This window comes from Carettochelys insculpta, chromosome 6 (assembly GCF_033958435.1).
Source record: "Carettochelys insculpta isolate YL-2023 chromosome 6, ASM3395843v1, whole genome shotgun sequence".
Classification (NCBI taxonomy): domain Eukaryota; kingdom Metazoa; phylum Chordata; order Testudines; family Carettochelyidae; genus Carettochelys; species Carettochelys insculpta.
The window spans coordinates 115,600,044-115,627,150 of record NC_134142.1 but is presented as its reverse complement, the minus strand read 5'-3'; the positions used below and the strand labels follow the sequence as shown (position 1 = coordinate 115,627,150).

At 41.9% G+C, this 27,107-nt stretch overlaps 1 protein-coding gene across 2 annotated transcripts in view; it reads right to left on the bottom strand.

Annotated features, from left to right (window-relative positions):
- The window catches only part of LRP5 (LDL receptor related protein 5), a 236,755-nt gene that overhangs the window by 10,208 nt on the left and 199,440 nt on the right, over positions 1-27,107 (bottom strand). For both annotated transcript variants that reach the window (XM_074997919.1, XM_074997920.1), the window contains exons 12-19: positions 26,329-26,652; positions 25,116-25,318; positions 20,432-20,643; positions 17,373-17,563; positions 11,718-11,927; positions 8,247-8,372; positions 3,039-3,275; positions 1,750-1,860 (exon numbers count right to left, since the gene is read on the bottom strand). In XM_074997919.1, coding sequence (XP_074854020.1) covers positions 1,750-1,860; positions 3,039-3,275; positions 8,247-8,372; positions 11,718-11,927; positions 17,373-17,563; positions 20,432-20,643; positions 25,116-25,318; positions 26,329-26,652 — 1,614 coding nt within the window. The remainder of the gene's footprint in view (positions 1-1,749; positions 1,861-3,038; positions 3,276-8,246; positions 8,373-11,717; positions 11,928-17,372; positions 17,564-20,431; positions 20,644-25,115; positions 25,319-26,328; positions 26,653-27,107) is intronic.

The following is a 27,107-nucleotide window of genomic DNA, read 5'->3' as shown; positions in this document are numbered from 1 at the left end:
CTCACCTAATGAGGCATCTCCTGATTCTACTGTGTTTTTGAAGAGCTTCCTCCCACAAGAGTCCAGACCCTCATGAGCCTAGCTCTTCTTTCTAATGCTGCCCCGCTCCCACCTGTTCAACTACTACAGGTTGAACCTCTCTCATTCAGCACCCTTGGGACCAGACCAGTGCCGGACAAGAGAATTTCCTGGATCACAGGAGGTCAATATTCTCTAGCACATCACCTACACTTCCACTGCTTACTGGGCTCTTAGAAGACATTTAGAGGTAAATTACAGCTAAACAACAGCACAGAACGCTGAGAGTCAGAACTGGTGGTTGTAAACAAACTTTGTGGGATCAAGAGATACTGGGCCACATCCATTATAAATGGTTGTCCATTTAACTAAAATCGTGCCAAATTACAGATGTTGCCGAACGAGAGAGCTCTAGATTAGAAAGGTTCAGCCTGTACTAGACCTCACCCCTTATTTCCACTTGATAATGAAACACGCCTGCCTCTGCTGGTTCCCAACATGATATGGGTGGTCAGGAGCCAAGCGACAGGGATATGATGGGTAAGACAGTGCTGGCTATGGGAGGAAGGAGCAACCTGTCTCCCTCTCCCAACGACCCCTCCCCAACCTGGGACAACATCCCTTATCAACTCTCTCTCATACTTGAGAAACATGATGGCCCCCAATATATTAACTACCTGGCAATTAGAAAGCACTACATGGCTGACATTACATGATCTGTAGCAATCTCTATATAAACTCAGTGACCGGTTTTGTTTGTGCATTTGAAATTCCAAGGAGAGTGGTGCTTACACTTTTATCCCACAGCAACACTTCAGAGAGAGGAGCTGTAATCATTCAATTAATACAGCTCCCTTTGTAGCTGAAAGTGTCTGTCCTTACTCCTCCCCACTATCCAAAATCTTCAAGAGCTGCATGTTGAGGTGTGAAAGGCTGGGAGCGGGGGTGGTGGTGGTGGCTGGGTGAGTTCAGTTTTGGGCAGCACAGAATGGAATTTGCATCATGCTTTCCACGCTTGTCAACGAATTTGATAAAACTACAGGTCAACAGCAACCAAGGGCAAAATGAAGAAGACTTCATAGGCTCAGCCGTAACTACATACTGCTCTGGTCATGAGAACTTTTGATAACATTTTAGCCAAGAAATCTAAGGTTTCTCCTATGCTCTCTTGTCCTATCTACACTGTACCTTGCTGGGGCCTTGGTCACAAAATAGTCATCCCTTGACATAATTAATTGTAATGTAGCTGGGACTAAGACCTTTCTAAACCAGTATTCCTGAACTGTGCATCAGCCTTATGAATTCTAATGCTACCAATGATCTGCAATCAAACCACCAACAGGGAAGCGGTTACAAGGTAGACAGAAACTTAAAGCAGGACTGAGGACTTGTCTCCACTACTAATGAATGGGACTGATGCTTGAAGACCCTCTAAATCAATTGCTCATTGCTCACCCTTGACCCAGGCAGAGTGGACCTGGCAGTCAGGAGCTCTAAGATATGTCAACTTGAGTCACGCTACCAACATAGCTCAAACCGCATAGCTTAGATTAACTTTTCTCTGTAGGGTAAACCTGCCTTCACTTAGCTGCAAACTAGAGCAATGTCTCTTCTGTCTAGACTCAGGACCAGCCATAGAACCAACAGTCAATATACACACGTCAAACCAGTGCAGTAATATAATGCTTCTATGCATACAGACAGCTTTAATTTCAAAAGTAGACCTCTCACCACACATGAGCTCATCGGAACCATCGCGACAATCTGTGAAGGAGTCGCACTGCTGTTTTATGAGGATACACTGACCACTGGCACATCGAAACTGATTTGGGAGACAGATTACTGCAAGAGAAAAAGTAACTGCTTAGTTAGCACACACAATCTTAATCTAAATCAAATTATAGCTTGCTCTGTGAAGCATCAGAGAGGTAGCGGTGTTAGTCTGTAGCTTCGAGAACAAGAAGTCCTGTGGCACCTTATAGACTAACAGATATTTTGGAGCATAAGCTTTTGTGGGCAAAGACCCGCTTCATCAGATGCATGAGTGGGGGTGTGGTTTCAGAGGGGTATTTAAAGAGTGGGGTCCCAGTAAGAGGGAGGCCAGAGCTGACAAGGTCTATTCAGCAAGGTGGAAATGGCCCAGTATCAACAGTACTTATCAAAGAGGGAAAAACAAGTCAGATCAGACAGGGGGATGTGAGCCTTTGTCAGAATCTAATGGGGAGCTATTAGCACCCAAAGCAGAGAAACTGCCTTTGTAAGCTGCGAGCCACTCCCAGTCTCTGTTTAATCCATGGTTAATGGAGTCAAATTTGCAAATAAATTTCAACTCAGAGATTTCTCTCTCCATTTGATTTTTAAAAATTTTTTGTTTCAAAACTGTCACCCTTAAATCTGCCACTGAGCGTCCAGGGAGACTGAAGTGTTCTCCCACAGGCTTCTGTACATTACCGTTCCTGATGCTCTGTAAAGTAAGAAACCCGGACTTAACACATAAAGCATTGCTCTACAGCATACACTAAACTGAATAGCTGCATCATTGTCTAGTCCTTAGGAGGAAAATAGTCAGCGAAACACCCACAGTTTAGACAGTATGTAATTCTGGCACATACGAGTGGTTGGACTGCTGAAGTGAAGAACTGTTGATTAACTTGAAAAAAATTCTTCCTCACCAAACACAATATGCCATTAAGGCAACAGACTTGACAGGAAATCTATGTCAGCTCCCAACATTCCCAGATCTTCAGTCAAATTAGCCCAGAGCATTTGTTTCCGATAAACACAGACTGTATTTATTTTCCCTAAGGCTTACAACTAGCAGATCAGATAGTGTATGCAGTTATGGAAATCTGTGCTTTCAAGAATAGAAGAGGGGCTGAGGAGAAATAGAGAGAGACAGAGAAGGGCAGAATCAACACGTTTTAAGCTTTTCAAAACATATTTTTGTGGTTTGGTTTCAGCGTAAAAAGAAAGGTCTTTAAATCATGGATGAGCCAGGCAGTCAGGACAATGCATCTTACTATTGCAATCTGCTTCGTCGGATTTATCTTGACAGTCAATTTCTCCATTACACCGCAAGCGCGCATCAATACACTGTCCTTTCTCACACTGAAACTGGGCTGCTGAGCATATAGGGCAGCTATCTTCATCACTGTGGTCATCACACTCTGGAAATCCATCACACCGCCATGCCATTGGGATACAGTCTATCTCTCCAGTTGCACAGGTAAACTGATCTGGGGAACAAGTTGGAGGCTCTGGAGAAAAGAAAAAACACACACTCATATTAGTCTTGATAAAAAGATAACAAAAAAAAGTGAAAGACACTTTTCACAGATGGAAAACTTGTTAGGTCCATGCCGGAACGCCTCTGTTAAAATGGCATGTTTTCATCAATAGATAATTAAGAATTTTGGCCAGGGAATACACTTTCCCCAATGTTTAAAAAAATCCCCCCAAAACCACTCTCCCCCCTATATGCTGACAGAAAGGCATGATTAAGTTGTCTGAGAACTGGACTGGTGACAGGGAACTCTGAATAAATAATCTTGTGTTAGCAACTTCTTTTTCAAAGTGATTTTCACATGGATTTCATACAAATAAACACTCACAAAACATCAGTTTCCACTTGCAAAGGACAAACTGCTAACTTCAGGCGACTGATCCCTTAACTACATTATCCTAGGGTATTTCTCATCATGGGAGAGTACAACCTTTATAACGAAATTGGTATTCTGGATGAGCCAGTCACTAGTTTACCTAACCAAATGTAACCCATTTTCATTTAGAACAGGTTCAATCTCCCTTGTCTGGCACCCTATGGGACCTGAGCAATCCTGGATGAGGGATTTTGCCAGACCAGGGGTGGCCAATTCTGCCCCAGTCCCTGGCCTCAGCCCCTGCTCCTGGGCTCCCCACCCCCAGCTCTCACTGCGGCTTCCTGACCTCTGCTCATTCCTCCTGCTGGCTCCACAGCCACCAACTTGTGGCCCCAGCCATGCCTCTGCAGCCTCCTCGAACCACAGCTTTCTACCCACCACCAGCTGAAAACCATAGGCTCAGACAGTGGACTTGTGAGAACCAGGCTGAGGTCCCTTTGAGGAAGCAGGTCCAAACTAGCCAGAAAGAGTCTTCCAAGATTCTTTCAGGAGCCTGATCAACATCTCATGGGAGAATACTAATTTACCCTGGATGCGATGAAGGGAGGCAAATATGGTTGCCAGGCACACCTTAATCAAAGAGAAGGTCAGGCCTGGGTGCTTTAAAATAAGCCTGTGATCCAGGATGGACTGCAAAGATGACAGGCTTGAGGAGATTTTCCACTCTGATGTCCAGCAGGAGAAATGCCTTCCCTTGGCAACATAAGCTGCTCTGGTAGAGGGCTTTCTGTCCTCCAAGTAAATCTGCTGCAACTGACTGAATCAGGCTTGTTCCTCAGGATTCAGCCATGCAGTATCTAAACTATGAGATGAAAAGAAGTAAGGTTCAGGTGCAGAAGCTGACTGTGCTCTTGCAAGAGAAGGTCCAGCTGGCTGGGAAGTGGCCAGGGAACCACTATGACCAGGTTCAAGAGTATGACGAACCAAACCTGGCAAGGCCATGCTACGGAGATAATTGCCCCTCTTGATTTCTGAGAGGACACTGCTGATGAGAAGAACTGATAGAAAGTGTATATCCTGTCTCTTGACCATGTCACTGGAAAGTGAAACAACTCTGCTGAAGGCTTTTAGAGAACAGAACTAATGATACTTTCTGTTCTGTCTGGTGGCACACAGACCCACTTGGGGAATCTCTTCACTTCCAGAAGAGCATTCTGATGGCCTCTGAGTGAAGGGACCAATCATGGTGAGTGAGAAAGGACCTGCTGAGGCGATCTGCCAGAGTGTTCAGGACACCGGGGAGGTAGGTTTCCAGGCAGACTGCATGCTGAATGCAGAAGTCTCTCAGATGCAGACCTCTGACTCAACAGACAATGAATGAGCTCCCTCCTGCCTGTTGACACAGTAGATGGAGGTCACATCTGTCAGCAGATGAACCGCACGACCAGACTCCTGGGGAAGGAAGACAGAGCAAGCCAGAGGAATGACTTTGAGCTCTCTGTCATTAAATGTAATGTGAGGTCTTCTCAAGTCCTAACCCCTCAGTCCTCAGTGTACTTATGCCTGCGTCGCAGGGGAGGTCAGATGCATTGGAAATCAGGAAGACTGTGGGATGTGGGCTTGCAAATGGCACACCTTCCAACACCAGAATCGGGTCAGACCACCACTGTGGGGAAGCAAGTACTTGTGGCAGGATCCTGATGAGCTTGTTTAGGAGGTGCCTGCCTGATGTCATCCACATCTGGAAGGGATGCCTGAGGCAAGTTCCAGCACCGTCATCAGTGAGTGCAGGGCAGACCCATTAGTGCCCTTGGTACAGGTGCATAGTGCACCACAGCCCATAGGACACCCCGGTGCATGGGGTGAGCACACCCATCTACAAACAGAATGGGCATAGGAAATGCAAGTTCTTGAAGTGCTTGCTTGAGTTGCAGTCCAGTGACCTAGCAGTTAGATACCACTGCCTCCCTAGAATATGTAAATCAGGGGTGTTAAAGAATGACAACAGATTATCACATTTGTTATAGTGAATATATCAGGTATAGTCTTATGTTAAGTGATAATGCCATCCTGAAAAATCTAAGGAAGTTTGTTAGAATTCTCATACTGATGTTCCAGGAGGAATACACAGTCAACAGCAACAACATATTCATACAATGACTCCATAGCAACACTATTGCTGTACTTGTTATGTAACAAATGCCGCATAATACTGAAAGGCCCAGCATGGCCACCTTGAAACACAAAATTGTCTTTTAGCACCCTGCGTCAGCAAAGCTTCACTTTTGGCTACAGTGGGAGAAGAAATAATCAATAGCCATTTTTCTTAAAGTCCCATCCCTCAGAGCCATACAACAACATGAGAAATTTGATCTTTCAATTTAAATAAAGTTTCTACTCCCTTGGTTGTGGGAGAAAAGCTTGAAAATGTTCCCCATGTGTATCCCAGAAATTCAAAAACCAAAAGGGAAATAACACAAACTCAACATTTCTTATTTTTAGTAATTTCATGACGTTTAGGCCAATTGTGATTTTTGAGATCTAAGTCAAAACTTTTGATTGCTTGGAGTGGGGCAATAGTGAGTGGTGCAATTATAAGCAATGAATTAATAGCTCTAAATAAACTTCTATGTCACCTACACAAAGAACCGGAAAAAACTCAGGAATTAAAACGAATGTGGATTTCTGATTGAGAAAAAAAACATTTCTAGCCAATTCAAAAAATGCTCTTCCCTGGATTTGATTTTAGCCATTGAGCCGCATTTAACATTGTACCTGTTACAATAAACAGAAGCAGATTTGGGCCTAAATCTCATCAAAGCACCTGTGGGGAACAGGTGGGCAGATACACAACAAATCATTTTTATGAGACTACTGAAAGATGTTGGCTCTGGGTTTCTAATGCTGCAGACAAGATGTGTCAGAAAGCCTTAGCAGGCTCTGGATAAGATTAGGATAAAAAGGAATGAAGACCAAAAAGGGGGACCTAAATTTGTTAGATTTATAGCAGAATATAATGAATTAGTGGTAGGTAAGAAATCTGGCACTGGCAATGCCTTGCAGGAGCAGCAGATTTAGAAATATGAGTAGACTGATTGATTTTTTTTTTTTTTTTTTGCCTACAGAAGTAACTACTACTACTCTGAAACCACATAGCATGTTGTGGTCATGGGAAAGAAAACAGTTTATAATGGAAACGACTTTCCCGGGGGAGGTCAGAGTTCATCTAGCACATGAATTCTAGTGAGAAATGAATACATTTAAAAAACGTCAGTGGAGCAATAAAGCCAAAATACTGAAGCCATGATGTCTCCCAGAAGGAGAGAGAGAGAGAGAGAGAGAGTGAGAGTGAGAGAGAGTGTGTGTGTGTGTGTGTGTGTGTGTGTTTTGGTTTTTTTTTTCCTTTTAATTCACCCAGCAAGTGCAAGCACTACTAACAGTGAAAACTCCTGGGATTGTGAAAAAGACAAGAAAGCATAAAGCAGGGGATTAAGAGAGCTACTATAATGAATAGGGTCACAACCCATCTTGTGATCTCTGGAACAGTCTTGATTTTATGAGTAACAGAGTACATCAAAATCATGCCCTGACACTGACTGCTGGATTTGGAAAAAGTCACATTATAGTTTTATGGGTTGTCTTCATTGTTTTGTGCTACACTGTGTTATTATGACCCGATGCAACATGGTCACATTCAACTATGCAGGTTTACAACACAACAATCAAATCAGTCATCTCAGGCAAATATTAGTAAGTACAAATACAAGTGCTAAAGCTCCTAAAGTATTTGCTGGCCACCAAGATAGAAATGGATTCAGAGATCAAAATACCAGACCCTATGAACAAAGGGCCAAGTTTGACTATGGATGCACCAGTTAAGTCCATGGGAACTCTGTGCATACATCCAAGCATTGAATCTGGACCAGGTCTCCTACAAAAATATGTAGGTAACTGCACTCAGAGCCTACATATGTTCAAGAAAGCACAGCTGTAATGACCCGGTTAACACTTATTACAGAGGAACTTGTGACCACACATGGCGGGGGGGAAACAAAAGTGCACGTAAGCGGAGGCGATGAAAGGAAGCACCCTATGAAGGATGCAGCTTTATAACTCAGCAGAAAGGCAAGTACATAACTCTTTGTGTTCTTCATTTTCTCATTTTCTCTCTCTTCTATAGGTTCTCTGCACCAGGAAAAAAAGCTCTGAGTTCTCATACTCTGCTCTTTATGAGTGCGCTTCCTGTTGATTCAGACAGAGAAATTCTGGACAGGGATAGAGATCAAAACAGAGAAGAAGAGATCCAGCAGGCAGAGTGAAGATAGAGTACCTGTGCATGTTACAAACACACAGTTTGAGTAGGAATTTCAAAAGCACTCAGCATTGGCTTAACTGATCCTCCACTGAAGTCAGTGGGAGCTTTACCATTCACTTAAATGACCGTAGAGTTGACTTCTGAATCCTTTAAAACCAAAGATAGTTAAAAATAATACTTACTAGCACCTTAAACATACAACAGCAAGTCCAAACCTGACTATGCAGCTTTTGGACCCCAAGAGTTCTAAGAGTCTTGATGGATATGTGCACACTATATAAAAAAAAAAAACTCTATTAAATTAATTAACTTACCTCCACATGTTAAGAGGTTCTGTAGAAGTACAAGGTGATCTGGGCATGAGCATCTTGGGGTTCCATCTCCTTTTGCAATGCAGATGTGTGAACAGCCACCATTGTCACGGGAACATGGATGTGCAGCTGCATAAACAATACATAGAATGGAAGATTGTACACTACAAATACCCCAGGATATTCATCTAGTGCAAAGCTGGTTTCTGTAAGAAGTACCAACTTTCTCTAGACAGGAATACAGTAAATGCATGACTCCCTGTGTCAATGCTCAAAATTTGATTTATAGTCCCTGTACAAATATTGCTCCTGAACACGAAGATTCACAGACTTCTCAGAAATAAGTATTCAAAACTTGGATACAAACTAGTAAAAGCTTATTTTAAAGGCCACATGTAACGAATGAGTAGATTTCATGCATGTTTCACTAGCTACCCAGACAACAAAAAGAGATATGTTTAAACAAAACAAAAGGTCTCTTAAGCACACCATCTCAAAGGACTCAAAAATTGTCTACAAAACTGAAGTACACATAGATACACACACAAAAATACCTATATGAGTCAAGATTTTAAAAAACAGGTACAGTTAGGCTTCTAAACCCACAATGAGCAACCTAAATAAGCAGCTTGATTCTCAAGAGTGCTGAACACCATCCTCTAGTGGGCAACTTGAATAGACAAGACAGACTAAGAGTAGGAGCAAAACCAGAGGTAATGTTACTTGTTCAAGGTCCCCCAGGAGATGGATGGCAGAGCGAGGAAGAGAAGCCAGGTCTTTTGAGTCCTACTCTGGTACCCTATGAACTGGATGACATCACTTCCTGCATGTGTTTACACTTAAGGGCATACTGAAATGTCTTCTTGGAATGGAACCCATATTTGTTATGTCATAGAATGATGCATTATAAGTTCTAAGATTTTTACGAGTTGCGGGGGGAGCCACATAAAAACAGTTCATTATTTCTGTACCAAATGTGTGCTCCATCTGCTCAGACACATTAATCAGATAGTCAGCACAGAAATGTGCCTTCAGTTTTAACAAACGTATTATTTAAATGCATGGTCTCAAGATGCCACTGCATGCAGCATGAACTATTGGAAGAGCAAAAAAAATGTAATTAGTCTGTTGCAATATACATATACAGATTCACTTTTAAAGGACAAGTTTTAGATTTCAGCCCTGAAGGGTGATTCTTTTCAAGTATGACTCGAAGTAGAAACCAGGATCTCTGTGATAAACAAAACAAAGCACTTTTTAACCATTCATGAAGAAGCATGTGAAAATTATTTTCTAATTCTCTCAATAGTGCTTAATTTAAAAAAAAAAAAACAAAAAACTTTTGCAGCAGTAAAATAATGGTGCATTTTACAAACACTGGGAGTGGGGCAAGGAGATACAAGAGAAAAGGCCAGGAATGGTAAATATTACAATTTCTGAATTTTTTTTTTTTTGTTTTCAAAATTTTGTATCAAAAGCTTTAAAATTGCTCCAATCCCTATTTTTACATTAATGACCCCCACACTTCTATTTTCTCAATTCTGAGATTTTCAGTGCTTATAGAACAGAGATTAGCAAGAGTACAAGCAAATATCACACAGGTTTCCCCTTTCACAGTTCTGCTGATGCTGCCACCTCCTACTATTCTATTTAATGGCTTTTCCAAACTGTAGAGGTTATGGGTGGGTGGAAAGAGAGATTTGAAAAATATCAGGACATTTTCTTTCTATGTATCCTTCAACCTCCAGAGAAATTATCAATCATAGGGCTATACTATACTAGGGAAATCAGTCAATTTCAGATCCACACTTCTAGCTGTGGCAATTGTGTAGCTAGAATCATTGTACTGAATTGACTTACTTCCCTCATGAAGCCTGAGCCTCTCTAGTTTTGCATCAACATCCCTTACTCCCAGCCTGTTATAAAGGGCGCTGCATACTCCCCCCACTCTCAGCTCCTTCTTGCTGGAGACTATGGACATAAGCAACATATCTCGAAGAACACCCATTATCGACCAGGTAACTGTCTTTTCTTTGACTGTGTGCTCACAACCATTCCACAATAGGTGACTGCAAGCAGTATCCACTCAGAGGTATGTTGGAGTCATGAATGAGAAGCCTGAAGGATTGCACTGCTGAACCCAGCGTCATCTCTAGCCTGGGAGATGACGGTGTAGCAGGTGGCAGAGAGGTGCATGGATGACCACACAGCCACCCGCCAGGTGTCCTGGATAGGCATGTGAGCCAGGAACACCAATGACGAAGCCCACGCTCTAGTCAAATGTGTCCACACAGTCAGTGTTGGGGAATGGCAGCCAGGTCGTAGGACGGGGTCCTCTGCTCTGCCTGAGTTTGGCCCCTTGAGCTCGACAGACTGGAAGCTGCCTTACACAGTCTGTGCTCATCCCATGCCTTGCCCCCTTTTTCTGAGGTGGAGGCAAGCAGCCCCTTGCTTCCCTTCTTGCTTCTTTGTTGGGGCCATGGAGGAAGAGTGGTACTGACTGGAGGGCAGTGCAAACAGGGCTATGCATTGGTGTTCTGGGGCCAGCGTTAGGGACGAATCCATGAGGAGTGCACCAAGCTGAACGTCCCTCTCCTCTTAGTCCTAAGCTTAACAAACAGTCTGTGCATCTGTTGCTAATGTGCTTTACCGAGACGGTACGGGCAACTCCTATGCGGATTGCTGACTGGCACAGACTGTTTGTACGAATCATAAGGTTTAAACCCTGAGGATGGAGACATGTCTAGATCTGGGATGAAGTCCCTAAGGGGACTGGCTACGCTAACTATACTACACGTAAACTAACTACAAAGATGACTAACAATGAGGACAAGAACAACAGCCAGTGTTGGAACAGAGCTGTTCCCATGCACCATCATTGGCAGCAAGAATTGAGTGTGTGCAGTTCCCCTTATGGTGTGTCAGGGAGCGTCCTTCCAAGGGTCACCAGAGATTTCCCTAGTGGTACCTGTAGGGGGAGCAAACACTTCCAGCACCACTGCACATGGCAAGCACACACCCCAACTGTGGAATGAGCATGAGCAAGCACTCAAAGAACTTATCTGAAGTCAGTGGAGCAGATCACATGCTGAAGTGCTTAGGTAGATTGAGGTCAATGTTCTGCACCCCTCAGAATCAAGTCCTATGCAAATGTTTTGTCTACAAATAGTAATTGCGTTAGAGCAGAATCTGTCTTACAAGTCTGTAGAATGCCTGGTATATTTTTAGGTGTCACATTAATAGCCAAAATGATATGCATTATTTTTCATGAGCAAAAAGACTACCTGGGTTCAAGAAGGGCTGATTACAAAACCCTGGTACATTCTTTTAAACAAGCACAAGAACTCAGAATAATTCTGAAACTGAATAATCAGAAATTCCCATGCCAGGCTACACACTGGGTATCTGATTCAGAAGTTTAAGAGAAACCAGCATCAGTGTAATCAAGAATACATGGCACTAAAATACACTTACAAAATTCATCCATATCAACCTCTTCCACTGCATGAATGCCTGTCAGGTGAGCAATTCGGCCTTGGATTCTAGTCCTCTTGTAGCCATTGGTTTTCTCAACTCTCTCAATCATCTGCTGCTGCCGGTCAATCCAGTACAAGTGATTCCCCAACACAGTCAGTCCCATTGGCTGCAGGATGTTGGAGTCCTCCAGAGTCACACGGTTAGCTCCTGAAATAATCAAATCTAGGTTTTACAAAGACAAACTATTTTCTCAGCTTTTCTTTTCACCATTGTTTTTTTTTTTAAATAAAGTGTACTTGTTTCCAAAACAAGTTTTATTCTTCAGTCTTATCATCTTACTTCCACAGGATATAGTTTGTAGGCTTACTTTCCAAGCACCTGCCACTCAAAAATAGTAAAAAAAACAGCAACATATTTAAAAGATAACATTTCCAATCATCTAAGCCTGAGCTGTTGGTACTTCTCAAGCCTTTCATGATCATTGAAAATGGTTATTAACTGACGCCACAAACCAGGGCACATCACATTAAGCATCATATCAGCTAACCACGATTGAGCCCTCAATCCAACAGAATTTAACTGTAGTTTGTTGATGTCATGCTGACCATGACTGGTCCTAGTCTACACTGACCACCAGTCTGCTGTGGTCAGTATCCCACCAGTTAAATCAATTATTTAATAATTGTGTGTTAATGCTATAGCATTTATATTGCAATCTAGTCTACATTTAGACTGTAAGCACTGCAGGACAGGGAGAGTCCCTCTTCATTTGTAGAATGCCTTGCATGAAATTGTCCCAGGCTTGTCCAGGACCTCTACCTACTGCTAGACTGCAAGTTATTACTACAACTGCTACCATTAAACGAATGAGTAAACTCGTGAAAAGTAAAGACACAAGTCTTGTTGTATGTTAACAATGACCATGCGGCTCCACCTGAAAACTGAACACATGCTATTTCCTACCAATCTTCCCTCTAACCTTTTCCATCCATGTGTGGATTTTTTCCATCCACGCACGGAATAAATTTGTTATGTGCACTGAGGCATGTGTAAATATGCACCTCTAATAAAAACACAAAACTTAGCGGTAGGCGCTTTGCAAATCAGCTGGGTGCCATCTAAATTTCTGCTGGGCAGCCACACAAGCACACAGGTTACAGGAACACTGCTTCCTACCTCCACATACCATTTCCTTGATACTTCCTTTCACCTCCCAATCGTCCAGTAAACCTAATTTTAGTATTTAGAAGAACCAGGATACAAATACAGGATACACCTCTAAGCAACAACAAAAATTAGATCATCTGTCCTATTATTCAAAACACTCCAAGCTAACATTTAAGATTATGTAAAAGAAAAATATATTTATGGTTGCTTTTAACTTTTACTATTGACAGTCTCATAGTGGTCTGCTGTACCATTTTTGTGAAAGGTGATGAAAAAATTGTAATTTTTATTTAGTTCTTTTGCATAACGATAGCCCCTAAATTTCTCTTACACCAGGTAAACCACCTGCAGGCAGCTCCTGCCTATCCATACCAGACGTAGTCTATAAAAAATTAGAAGTGTAACAGAAGTTATGAGTCAGTGGTATCTCTCTGCTAAGATTTAATTATAAAATCATGATAATTGTGACTCTGGTATTTAAATTTTTTTTTAATATCCACAAAATAAGATTACAGAATTTGGATATGCAGTACAAATGTTAATCAGCACTAGATTTAACTAATCTGCTGAATAAATTACTTGAGAACTCAGCCATGCATGCAAATATGACGTTTCTTTCAATTACAGATGCTATTAAATTTGTTCAGAAGATTACAGCATACAAAGACTCGGACTATACTGCAAAAAGAAGCACTGCCTGTTACATCAGATTATATTAAATTAAAGGAAAAAATGTATGGGGGTCAGGAATTTACTAGCTCCTTGTGACTAATTCTAAAATTAATTTTCTCACACGTTTAGGCAATAGTAGCCTTGTCCACTGGGAAATATACTCATGCTAGTAAGGAGTACAGAAGAAATGCATTCAAGTTGTTAGGCCTCTGAAAATGGGGTGGGGGTAGGAGATCTCATGTAATGCAGGCATATAGGTCACACAATGAGCAGAGAATGGAGAGCATACAATAAAACTGATTCTGAAACCACAGCTGGTGCCGGGTTGGGGGGCGGGGGCGGGGGGAGTCCATGGAAGGCTGAGGGCTTCAAAGCAAACAGCCACTCCATTAATTTCACTTGTGGATGGCTCATACTCAGAATCCTGATTTTTTGCCCTAAGGCTTTCCCCACCATAAACATACAGATTTGAGTGATTCAGAAATGCAAAAGTATTAAGCACAGGTCCCCTGATACTGCAAGATGTGGAGCACCCTCAACTCATACTGTGGCCAAGGAACCGGGGTTCTCAGTGCCTCTCAGGAAAGCTTTGCATCTTGCAGAACTTAGCCCTGGGTGCTGAGTCGGCAGAATGAGATTCAATTGTGCGCAGATACCATAGTGATGAGCTATACTATAAAACCCCAGAGAGGTTAATTTATTGATGGAAGCAGTAATAAACTGAAGAAAACTTTTTATTCTATTAAACATTTATATTTAAAAGCATTAAAAATTGGCCAAATTCCTTCAAAATTAAAAGTAAAGTTGATACTTCCTGTCCTGAAATGATGACCTGTATGTTACAAGGTAACAGGCTCTGTGGACATGGGGAAGTCAGTGGATGTGATATACCTTGACTTCAGCAAAGCTTTTGATATGGTCTCCCACAGTATTCTTCTCCATAAGTTAAGGAAATACGGATTGGATCCTTGGACTATACGGGTAGTGGTCAATGGCTCAGTATCTAGATGGTGGTCGGTTTCAAGTGGAGTGCCGCAAGGCTCAGTTCTGGGGCCGGTGTTGTTCAACATCTTTATTAATGACTTGGATGAGGGACTGGATTGCACCCTCAACAAGTTTGCAGATGATGCAAAACTAGGGGGAGAGGTAGATACGCTGTAGGGTAGAGAGAGAATCCAGAGTGACCTGGATAAATTGGAGGATTGGGCCAAAAGAAATCTGATGCGGTTCAACAAGGAGAAGTGTAGAGTACTGTGCCTGTGGCAGAAGAATCCCACACATTGTTATAAGCTGGGGACCGACTGGCTAAGCAGCAGTACAGCGGAAAGCGACCTACGGGTTATGGTGGATGAAAGGCTGAATATGAGCAAACAGTGTGTCCTTGCAGCCAAGAAGGCTAATGGCATACCAGGGTGCATTACGAGGAGCATTTCGAGCAGATCTAGAGAAGTGGTTGTTCACCTCTATTCGACACTGGTGAGGCCGCATCTGGAATACCGTGTCCAGTTTTGGGCCCCCCAGTATAAAAAGGATGTGGATGTGCTGGAGCAGGTTCAGTGGAGGGCAACAAAAATGTTAAATGGGCTGGAGCACAAGACCTATGAGGATAGGCTGAGGGATTTGGGCTTTTTTAGTTTACAGAAGAGAAGACTGAGGGGTGATTTAATAGCAGCCTTCAACCTCCTGAAGGGGAGCTCTAAAGAGGAGGGTGAGAAACTGTTCTCATTGGTGTCAGATGACAGAACAAGGAGTAATGGTCTGAAGTTGAAGAGGGAGAGGTATAGGTTGGATATTAGGAAAAAGTACTTCACCAGGAGAGTGGTGAAGCATTGGAATGTGTTGCCTAGAGAGGTGGTGGATTCTCTATTCCTCGAGGTTTTTAAGTCCTGGCTTGACGAGGTCCTGGCTGGGATGACTTAGTGGGGGGTTGATCCTGCTTGAAGCAGGGGCCTGAACTAGATGACCTCCTGAGGTCTCTTCCAGACCTATGATTCTATGATCATCAACTGCATCTCCCACTTTCAAAATCTAGTAAGAGGTTTTTTGTCTCCCAGGCTACAGCTACACTATAGCCATGACTCAAAAAAATGTATGCAATTTGTGCAACGCGCATTGTGGGTTACCTTATTTCAAACTTGGTGCCAATTTTTTTAATTAAGGGGCTACTTCGAGGTTTCCACTACCCCACTCATGAAAACAAAAGTATTTCTTCTGACCTCAAATAAAAAATTCAACTCTGCTAGCTATTTAAAAATAAAATAAAATGTATTATTCATCCAGCAGCAGCCTGAAGTTGTTTGCAAACCTTATGAAATTCCAAAAAGCTTTAATAACTCAAAGCTGAAAGTGGAGGAGGAGAGGAGGACAGGGCATGAGAGTAAACCCTGGGTTATGAAAATGGAAGTTCTGCAAGCAAGACCATGTTAACTCCTTCGCTGAAAATTAAACACTGGACGTTTTAGCTGCTGTTCTGCCATTTTCAACATGCTGCTGTAAAATATCTGGATTTGGCCAAAGTTTAAAAAAGTGTCATCTCCCCAGTTCTACAAGAGAGGAAGAATGCCTCGCGCTGCCCCAGTAAAAAGCGTCATCTCCCCAGCTCTGCAAGAGAGGAAGAATGCCTTGCACTGCCCCAGTAAAATATGCAACTCTGGTTTTTGATCTGAATTACATGATCACCTCAGTTTACAATAAAATCCTTTTGGGTATGTGTGTTTGTTTTAATGTGTTTTGCCCAATGCCCAATTTATTTCTATGGTCTCATTCAAGCAAACATCCTTTAGGCTATTGAGTCTCTTCTGGTCTTGCAATGTGAACATACAAAGCATTTTTAAACACAAAAATGTGCTGTTCATTTTTCAAAAATCAACAGCTCAGTGGATTGAATTAGTTTACTCAGCTGCCTCAAATGTACCCACACCTCTCTGGCTATGAGATACCATAATCTGGTCAATCAACATTACAGCTTTTCTTTTATCCCTACAGTTTTCCTCTTTCATATTCTCTACAGCATCTTATTTTCCTCTAATCCACAGAGGATCAGGAGTGACTGACACTGAACTGGAAGGGAGAAACGTTATACTAGCACTTGTTCTGCTACTGACTTGCTGAGTGACCATGGCCAAGTAGCCCAACTTCTCTATTCCTCAATGTCTCCATCTGTAAAAAAGGGGGTACATCATGCTTATTCACCTTTGTAAAGCATGGAGATTTAAAGATAAAAGCATGTATAAAAACTAAGTAGTGGTATTATAATTGCTGCATTGCTAAAGGGGGAAATGGGATGACTTCACACAGCTCCCACTATTACACTAAATCAGTATTCCAGACAAACTAAATCGTCATCCAGTGCAGAAGGATTAACGTTTTTGCTATAGGCTCTTTTTTCGTGGGGATGGGGATGTGCACATGTGAATTAAATGACTACACAAACTTTCAAAGCAAACACAACAAACCAAAAGTGCATTAGATGTTTGGGCCTCTCAGTTTTGGTAATGCTCTTGTAAATTACTCTTACTACAGTCACCTACCGTGGTCTGCAGTCTGACTGACGAGTCTTCTGGCATTTAATGCCAATGTTAACTACAGTGATCGAAAACCAGAACACACAGTTATGTTGCTATTGTCCTTTAAGAGGTTTACAGGCTTTCTCCATGTATGCGCTGCAGAGGAGGGAGCCCAATAATGACCATTTCTACAGCTGCCTACACACAATGGGCATTGCTAGAATTAGAAGAAATCCTTGGAGACTGTCAGAGAAGGTCTATAGACACTGCAAATTCTCCATGCTCAGCATGTTTTGCTAATGCATACCTGACAAATCACAGCTTTCAATGCGTTTGAGATCTGCATCCACCCAGAAGAGTTTCCCCAGCTTGTTGTCAATTACCAGCGCAACAGGTCGGATCAGCCCAGTACTAAAGAGCACTTCTCGCTCCGTGCCATCCAGGGCTGCGCGCTCTATCTTTGGGGCTCGCTCTTGCATGTTGGTGAAGTACATGTACCTGGTAATAAAACACAGACACCAGCCTTTTAGGGGTGGGGTTTAATCATAGTCACACTGTCCTTTCTTTTTAGCCTAATGAGTGCTATTGAGCATCTAATCCCCAGACTCAGTTCTCAGCAAAGCCCACGCAAAATCTTTCCTTCTCCATATGGCTCCTTCCCTCTTTTAGGCTATCTAGACTTCCAAGAAGATCAATGCACTGGTGGTCAACCTGGGTTCGATTTAGCATGCTTAGGGGGTCATGCTAAATCAAATGACCAGGGTGCTGGCAAAAATCGATTTACGATATGTCGACTATCTCGATGCAATTCTTGTAGCTGGATTTGCATCTCTTATATCAATTTTATCTCCTGGTGTAGACCCAGCCTAAGCGAAACAAATCCCAATACAGTAGATCCTTGATTTATGCCAGGGTTATTTTCCCATACACTCTCATGTAATCCGAATTTTGCATACATCGGGGGAGGCGGGGGGACATTCTTCCCTGGTGGAACACAAGTTCTACAGCCAGGGAAACAGCAGGAGCCCTGGAGTTCCTTTTGAAAGGTAAGTCCTGGGGTTGGGGATGTGAGTTGGGGTTAAGCCTGGGGTGGGTTAGGGCTGCAGGCAGGAAGGGAGAGGATGTTGAACCTGAGCCGTGCGTGGGAGAATTTGAACCAGGGCTGACAGCGCCCATGGCTGCAACTTCCCCGGGGCTCCAGACGGAGAGCGTCTGCGGCTGCCACTTCTCCTGGGCTTGGCTGCTGCTCGGAGGAACTGCCCCCTTACCTTGGTGGAGTGTGAGCTGGAGCCAAGCGCTGGTGGCAAGCGGGGGTGTGGTGTGGGTAGGGCTGTACTGGTGCTGGGTGGCGCAGGGGAGTGGGGAGATTGGGGTTCTGAGTTGTGCTTAACTCTTGTTAATGGCCATCCACTGAATATCCCACCTCCCATGAATATAATAGAGGAACCCCAAAGAGCTTGAAGAGAGAGAAGACAGGACAGTTTTTGAAAAAAAAGAGTTGCTGAGGTGAGGGTCTTTGGCCTTCTGGTGCAATATAAGGCTTCTGAGCACAGGCTGTGTTCTCATCTGCCCATCCACTGAGTGTCCCCCCCTCCCATGACTGCATCCAATCCCTGAAAATACACATAGGGACAGACTGTATTCTCAAAGTTACAAAAAAGAGGATAGAAAAGTCTAGGAAAAAAGATCTCTCTCTTCCCTCTTCATTACACAGACATTGCCAACACAGGAGGTGGCAGTAAAGTCTCATAATGAACTTATAACAGAAAGAGGAATCTCAACTGGCCCTCCACCCTGTGTTTTGTTTTTTTTTTGGGGGGGGGGTGTCAAAGTATGAAGACAGACAGGAAATGTTACGAAAAAGTTTATATAACAGAAATATCAAACCAGCAGATGTCTGCAATGGACAGCAAGCCCCCAAAGATATTTTTGGTGGGGGATGTGGGAAGGGATGCTGTGTTCTGTGGCTGCAGAGCTGGTTGAAATGTTGAAGCAGTTGAAGTAGACCCTTTGACTATCTTAGTGGCTGGGGGAGATTTCCCTCCAGCAGCAGCAAGCCCCTGGTCCCAGATTGAAATTCACGGTCTTCCTGTTACCTAATTCCAGTATACCTGAAGAGCAGTGGCCAGAATGGAGCACTGAGGGGCATTGTGGGTTACATACGGGACACCGCTAGAGGCTAATAAATTCAATTTTAAGACATGGCACTTCCACTCTGGCCTTTAATTGAACTTCTGAATTTGAACTTGACACTATACCCAACAGGTACTGACGATATTGTAATCTCAATATTAGTGCTCCCTAAATCAAGCTAATTTACAGTCAACACAGTCATGTAGTAATATCTGCCTTACATTCAAACTTATCTCATAGCGTAGATGCAGCCACTATATACCATCATATGTACCCTAGCGAACAGTAAGCAACAACTCTGAAAATGTTCCACAGATTTTCTCAGAACTGCTGTCTCCGCATGGATATGGAACAGCGTCACTCAACATCTGTCAGACCTTAAGTCATTTTAATAGCAAGAAAATTTAACTTAGAGAATGGTTGAAGGGCTCATTCTTTACCTACGCCATGCCCAAAGTGAATGATACCCTACAACAGAAGTGCAGTACCCTGAATATAACCACAACAGCTATACAGCACAACAATTCCTTTTATTTCAGTTGCTCTCCAGCATGTCCTCCTATTTTAAATTTACGTCAAGAGTTTTAAAAATATAATTGTAAAACATTCTACGGACAGAATTAGCCTCAAAATATATATTTTCAAAACAAAAAGGAAGACATCATCTTTGATCTGATTGCACTAGTATCTGATAATGTGATGTGTTAACATGGCAGAGGATTGAATTGTTTCCGAACATACTATTTCCTGAACAAACTAAACGTTATAGGCCAGATCCTCAAATCTGGTACAAAATCTACAGAGGTCTGGCTGATTCACAGTAAGAGGATGTGGCCTTAAACAAATAAGCACACTACATGTGTGCATACACACGCGTGCATGCTATACTATGGATACACAAGAACACATATGCATTAGTCACTCAGGCTATGTTTACACTGAACAGCTATTTCGGGATACTTTGAGAGCTACTCCCCATCTATGAAACACACCCAGTATTTTGAAATATTCCTTTAATTAGCAGTTGCACTAGTATAGCATCCCTCTACAATTCGTTGCAGGAGGAGTAAGGGACACCTCAAAATAGTGCAGCATTTCGACATTTGGCGCTGTGTAGACAGTGCAAAAATAGCCTATTTAGAAATGAATTTAAAATAGGATACACAATTTCTTATTGAGTTAAGAGTGCAGTGTAAATGTATCCTCAATCTCAAAGCATGGAAAAAGACTCACCCTCGCTCTGCATTGACTACTATGGCTCTTGGCTTATCATGATCTCCTTTCAACACCGTTCCAATTGGTTCTCCATTAAGTCTGTGGACAATAATTGAATTTGTGGCTTCACAGGTCCAGTACAAGGTATGGCTGTAAATGTCAATACTCAGGTCATGCGGCTGCTTCTCTGGATTTTGGCTTTGGTTCGGAGCATTCATCACAGTGAAAGGCTACAGGACAACAACAACAAAAAAGATGACCTATTAAGAGAACTGTGAAAAAATGTCATTTTATTACAAAGCTGATTTAAATTTACACGATCAGAAAGGAAATTTAGGGAGGATAAACTGTAAGAAATAGAATGAAGTTGAGTGAAAAAATATGCTATGGGTTAGGGAGAACTTGAGATAGCAAAATTCAGCAAAATAAAATTAAAGACAGTTGTAAGCTAGGAAGCCAAATTTCTTGGGGAGCCATTGCTTCAAAGACCGTAATATCCTTTAATGAGTGCAATACAAGAAAAAAAAAACAAACAACAAAAATACAGCAAATTAATCTCCAATGCAATTTGCACCTGGCAATTACCACCAAAGGGAAGTTACACTCCAACAATTAACACCTAGTATAATCCAAAGAGCACATTCAGCACTTCTTCAAAACTCCTCTGCCAGCAGCTAGTAATTCATTTTGTCACACACTCCTGTCCTGCCCACCCTCACCCCAAAAAAAAAAAAAAAAATCAAAAAAAAAATCAAGGGCATTAAACAAAATAGCTCAGAATGTAAATTCTCTTTCTTGTTTGAAGTACACTAGTCATTTACAACAGGTTCTCTGAAAGCAAGAGAGATATGAAAAGGCAGTGTCAACTCCATTTAAATTATGTCAGATGTTACAGAAAGTAAAGAACAATGGAAGTTATATCAAGTCTACCTAAAATTAATTTCATTCTGTATTATTTTAATTATATGTTTAGGAATCTATTGAACTCTCAAAACTTGAGAGCCTGTAACTACTAACATTGTCTCTGAGTACCAATATACTTTATCACCACTGTGCAAGCAACTGGACTAAGAATTAAAGCCCTGACTGAGCAGTTCTGCTCAGTATCTCTATCAAGTATTTAGATAATGATACAGAGAGACAGTACACTTACAACACTGGAGGACAATAACAAGCTGGGTGGGACTGCAAATACTTTGAAGGAGGGGATTAAAATTCAAAATGATTTTGACAAACTGAGAAATGATCCGAAGTAAATAGGATGAAACTAAATACGGACAAATGCAAAGTATCACTCTTAGAAAGGATCAAAACAAAAAGCAGTCAAGTAGCACTTTAACAGAATAGTTTATTAGGTGAGCTTTCGTGGGATGGACCCACTACTTCAGACCATAGCCAGACCAGAACAGACTCAATATTTAAGGCACAGAGAACTAAAAACAGTAAGCAAAAAGGACAAATCAAAAAAAGATAATCAAGGTGAGCAAGGTGGGGGCGAGGTCAAGAATTAGATTAAGCCAAGTATTCAGATGAGCCCCTATAGTGACTCAGAAAGTTCCCGTCCCGGTTTAACCTTGTGTCAATGAATTTGAATATAAAAGCCAACTCGGCTGCTTCCCTTTGAAGAACGGTGCGAAAGTTCTTTTTCAGTAACACACAGACCTTTAGGTCATTAATAGAATGCCCCATTCCATTAAAATGTTGACTAACGGGTTGGTGGATCTGGAGTGTTTTGATGTCTGTTTTGTGCCCATTAACCCTTTGTCTAAGAGAGTTAGAAGTCTGTCCAATATACAAAGCATCTGGGCATTGTTGGCACACGATGGCATATATGATGTTAGCAGAGGAGTATGAGAAAGTGCCCGTGATTCTGTGAGTAACCTGGTTAGGTCCAGTGATGGTATTTCCAGACAAGATATGTGGACAAAGCTGGCAGCGGGCTTTGTTGCAGGGAAAGGTTCCAGGACTGGTATTCCTGGGGTATAGACTGTGGCTGTTAGTGAGGATCCTCATAAGGTTGGGAGGTTGTCTGTAGGAGAGAACAGGCATGTCACCCAGGGCCTTCTGGAGTGTGGCATCCTGATTAAGGATAGGTTGTAGGTCTTCAATAATTAGTTGCAGTGGTCTGAATTGGGGGCTGTAGGTGATGACCAGTGGTGTTCTGTTCTTGGCTTTTGTGGGCCGATCTTGGAGTAGCTGGTCTCTGAGTATTCATCTGGCCTTGTTGATTTGTTTTTTTACTTCTCCTGGTGGGTAACTCAGGTTTATGAATATTTGGTAAAGATCTTGTAGTTTTTGGTCTCTGTCAGTTGGATCAGAGCAAATGTGATTGTATCTAAGAGCTTGGCTGTAAACAATGGATCTAGTCATGTGTGCAGGATGGAAGCTGGAAGGGTGCAGGTAAGTATAGTGATCAGTAGGTTTTCGGTACAGTGTGGTACTGATCAGGCCATCCTTGATTAGTACTGTAGTGTCCAGGAAATGTATCTCTTGCATGTTGTAATCGAGGCATAAGTTGATGGTGGGGTGTAGATTGTTAAAGTCCCTGTGGAATTCTTCTAGAGTCTCTGTACCATGGGTCCAAATCATAAAGATGTCATCAATGTATCTCAAGTAGAGGAGGGGTAATAGGGGACGAGAGCTGAGGAATCATTGTTCCAGGTCAGCCATCAATATATTAGCATATTGTGGGGCCATGCGGGTGCCCATAGCAGTTCCATAAATTGTCCTCAAATCGGAAATGATTGTGTGTGAGAACAAAGTTACAGAGGTCAGACACCAGATTGGCTGTGGTGGCATCAAGGATGGTATTCCTGATTGCTTGTAATCCATCTTTATGTGGAATATTAGTGTACAGAGCCTCTACATCCATTGTGGCAAGGATGGCGTTATCAGGAACTTTTCCGATGTTTTGTGATTTCCTCAGGAAGTCGGTGGTATCTCGGATATAGCTGGGAGTGTTGGTGGCATAGGGTTTGAGGAGGAAGTCCACGTAACTGGATAGTCCGGTGGTAAGGGTGCCAATATGATCAACTGCACACATACAAAATGGGAAAAAACTGCCTAGGAAGGAGTGCTGCAAAAAGGGATCTAAAGGTCAGAGTGAACCACAGGCTACATATGAGTCAAGAGTGACACTGCTGGGGTGGGGCAAAAAAAGACGACCTCATTTTGGGATTTATTAGCAGGAGCGTGTAAGTGGAGTGTGTCCAGTTCTGGACACCACGTTTCAGGAAAGATGTGGACAAATTGAAGGATGCCCATGAGAAAAGCAACAAAAATGATCAGATGCAGACAAATTGGAGGATGCCCAGAGAAGAGCAAAAAAATGATTATAGGCCTAGCAAATACTACCTATGAGGAAAGATTGAAAGAACTGGTTGATTTTACTCTGGAAAAGTAAAGACTGAGGGAAGACAGGATACAGTTTTCAAGAACATAAAAGCTTGTCACAAGGAGAAGGGAGAAAAATTAGTTTCCTCAGCTTTTGAAGATTGGACAAGAAGCAATGGCCTTAAATTAAGCAAGGATGGCTTAGGGTGGACACTGGGAAAAGCTTTATAACTGCCAGGGTGGTTAACTACTAGAATAGATTGGTCAGGGAGGTTGTGGAATCTCCATCACTGGAAATCTTTAATGGCTGCTATTCTGAAATAACTTTGTAAGTGTCAACACAACACAACCACTATTTCGAAATAGCAGACAGCTTATTTCAAATTTGGTAAATCTCATTCCACAAGGAATAGCACCTATTCAAAAATAGCTATTTCACAATAGAGGCTGCATAGACAGGGAATAGAGGTCATTTCAAAATAAGCTGTAGTGCACCCAAGGGCTCTAATACGAAATAGACTCTATTGTGTCTGGATGCACTTTTTCAAAATAGCTGAGTGTTATTCTGATACACATTTTGTGTGTGGATGCACTATTTCGAAATAAGGTATTTCAGAAAATCTCTTCCGAAAGAGCTTATTTTGTAATGTCTCTGCTGTGTAGACATAGCCTTACAATCACAACACTGTAGAACTGAATGTGATGAATGTTAAATTGAATTAGGACCCAAATGTGATTTTGACGGCTGAGACTGAGGTTTTAGTCCCAAGGACCTTGATAATGATATTACGCTTGCCAAACTGGCATGTACAACGTTGACTATGAAAAGTGTAATTATTGCGAAATAAACTAGTGGTAGCAGGTATAAGAGGTTTTTTGTCTCTGTACAACTATTATAGTTTTGAAGTTTGTAATATATAAGCCACTTGGCAACATGCCTTATGAAACGGTATTCAATTATTGTTTTTTGCATACAAATTAAGATCCCGATTCTGCAAATTTATAGGTACTACTCCCAGTGTGTGAATTTAAACAAATTCATGTGTTTTTGTAGGTTCAGGGCTTAAGTGTGGGTTGGGTCCTGACAGCTTGTGCACTGGATCCAGCCCTGAGACAGTTTCTAAGTCTCGGCACCTCCCCAGTCCTCACAGGGCTGCAGCACAAGCATGGGCTTGCTCCAGTGCTGGGGAAAGCCCCATGCTTGTTGTTAGCCAGGTGTGTGTACTTCTCACTTGTGTGTGGCCCCTGACCGAAAAAAAGGTCATCTCTCCTGGCATAAGATGACAACTGACTGCAAAATACATACTAAACAAGATAATACACTAAACACACACATATATGCATACGCACAGACTATACATAAACTTGCCTGGGTACCATCATCTTTGGCTCTTTTAATAATGTTCTGACGTCCATCCACCCAATAAATCAGTTTATCTAAGGGATCATAATCAATGGCCTTGACATTTCTTAGACCATGAACAGGAAGGATGATATCTGGACTTTGCTGGTCATCTGGTATCATCCGACTGATTGCAGACTTCTGACTGAACAGTAAGAAGCTGGTGGGTGCTGAAACAAGTCCAACAAAATACATGAGAAAAGAAAGTACAACAACCTTTGAATACGCTGGTAGCAATCATTAGCTATGTAAGAAATTATTCAAAAGAATAATTCTACTGGACTGAAGGGGAAAAAATGATCACAAAGAAAGAAAAATTACTCAGCAGTTGAAATGCTTGCTAGTAAATCTAAAAAAGTACCATTTGTGCTCCAAGTTTCAACATTTTGGAGGATGAGTCTAATACTATCTCACTGAGCTATTATTTCCCTTGACTGTCACGGAATACTTGAAGTTACACAGCATGCAACACATTTATGTCATGTTAACACAATCAGGCTAAGAACAGTGAAATTGGGAATCAGACTGCAGTCTTAAACACAAATACTTTATGCATCATCCCAGACTTGTTAAGAGAGACATGATATTCCCTTATTGAGTCTTCATGAATCTGCACTTTCGGTAGTGAGGAGGTGGTGAGTTTGCTTGTTTTTCCCAAGCAGACTCTCTTTTCCTGCTTGGTTTTTTCATCAGAAAGATAGGACTTTCTTGTCTGAAAAAGCTATATGACACTGGATAACTAGCAAGCCCATATCACACCACACATACTGATAAAGTATTAATTGGGAGGGGATAAGACTATTATCCTGAGGATTTAAAATCCTTTGATTTTGCTTTTTGCTAAAATGTGTAACTAAAATACTTGGGGGAGGCGGGGGGAAATGCATCCAGTCACTTAAAGGCTGGGAAAGCTTCTAAAACACATCTCAGTCATCTGAGAAACACATCCAGCAGAACAAGAAAGACCAGATGTGAAAATGCTGCTATTTTTATGGCTGTAAAACACAAATCATCCTTTCGTCTCTTTATTATGCCCCTTTCCCTCGTCTGCAGGTCATCTTTAAAACCAAACCCCTTGAGATGTATGTATATGAATTGTTCCCTTTCTATAGAAAAAGGCACCTCAAACTGCAAAGAGCTGTAAGCGCTTAAAAATATCATAATAGATACAAAAACATACAACTGCAGTTCCTGCTGTTGGGATCCAAGGTATAGTGAGAGGCACAGCCACATCTATACCCATTTGGTATGGCAAGGCACAATTGTCCACATTGCCCATTGTTCTGCACGCAGTCATTCAAGCCATCCTGGCGTGAAGAGTGGAAGACCAATATATCCATCACAAAATCCAGATGTCCTTGAATTAGTGTCCGATTTTTCCCACTGGTCTTGTCTGCTCTTTCAATACTATGAAGGTTCCAGTCTGTCCAGTAGATGTAATCACTGTACTGTGTTAACCCAAATGGATGAGGTAGATCATCTGCTATTATTTCCCTTTCTTTACCTGAAAAAAGTAATTTCCTACTGTTAGCAATAATCATAAGCAGTAATCAAATCTCAGCTGTGGGCAAAAAGGTTATTTATTCCTGTGTGAATAAAATGTAATTTTAATTTTTTTTATTTTTTCAAAGATAATTTGCTAAGAACCAGTATCATGGAATTTGGGGTTCACAGTTACTCAGTATCTTCCCACTAAAAGGCAGCCACTAAGATCCAAATTCCAAAACACTCCTACTAAATAATATCTTACTTCCCACAGGACATTGCTTAACTACTGAACCTGAATTTGGATAAAAATTAAATTCATAACACAAAGGAAACTATAAGGCATGAACAACTTGCTCCAAAGTACTGCAAAGATAATCTGCAGGATCCAGAGATAAAGCAGATCCAGAGAAGTTCTGGAGTTGGATTCAAGTTGTAAAAAACCCACAGCTGGCATGCAATTTAAGGAAACAG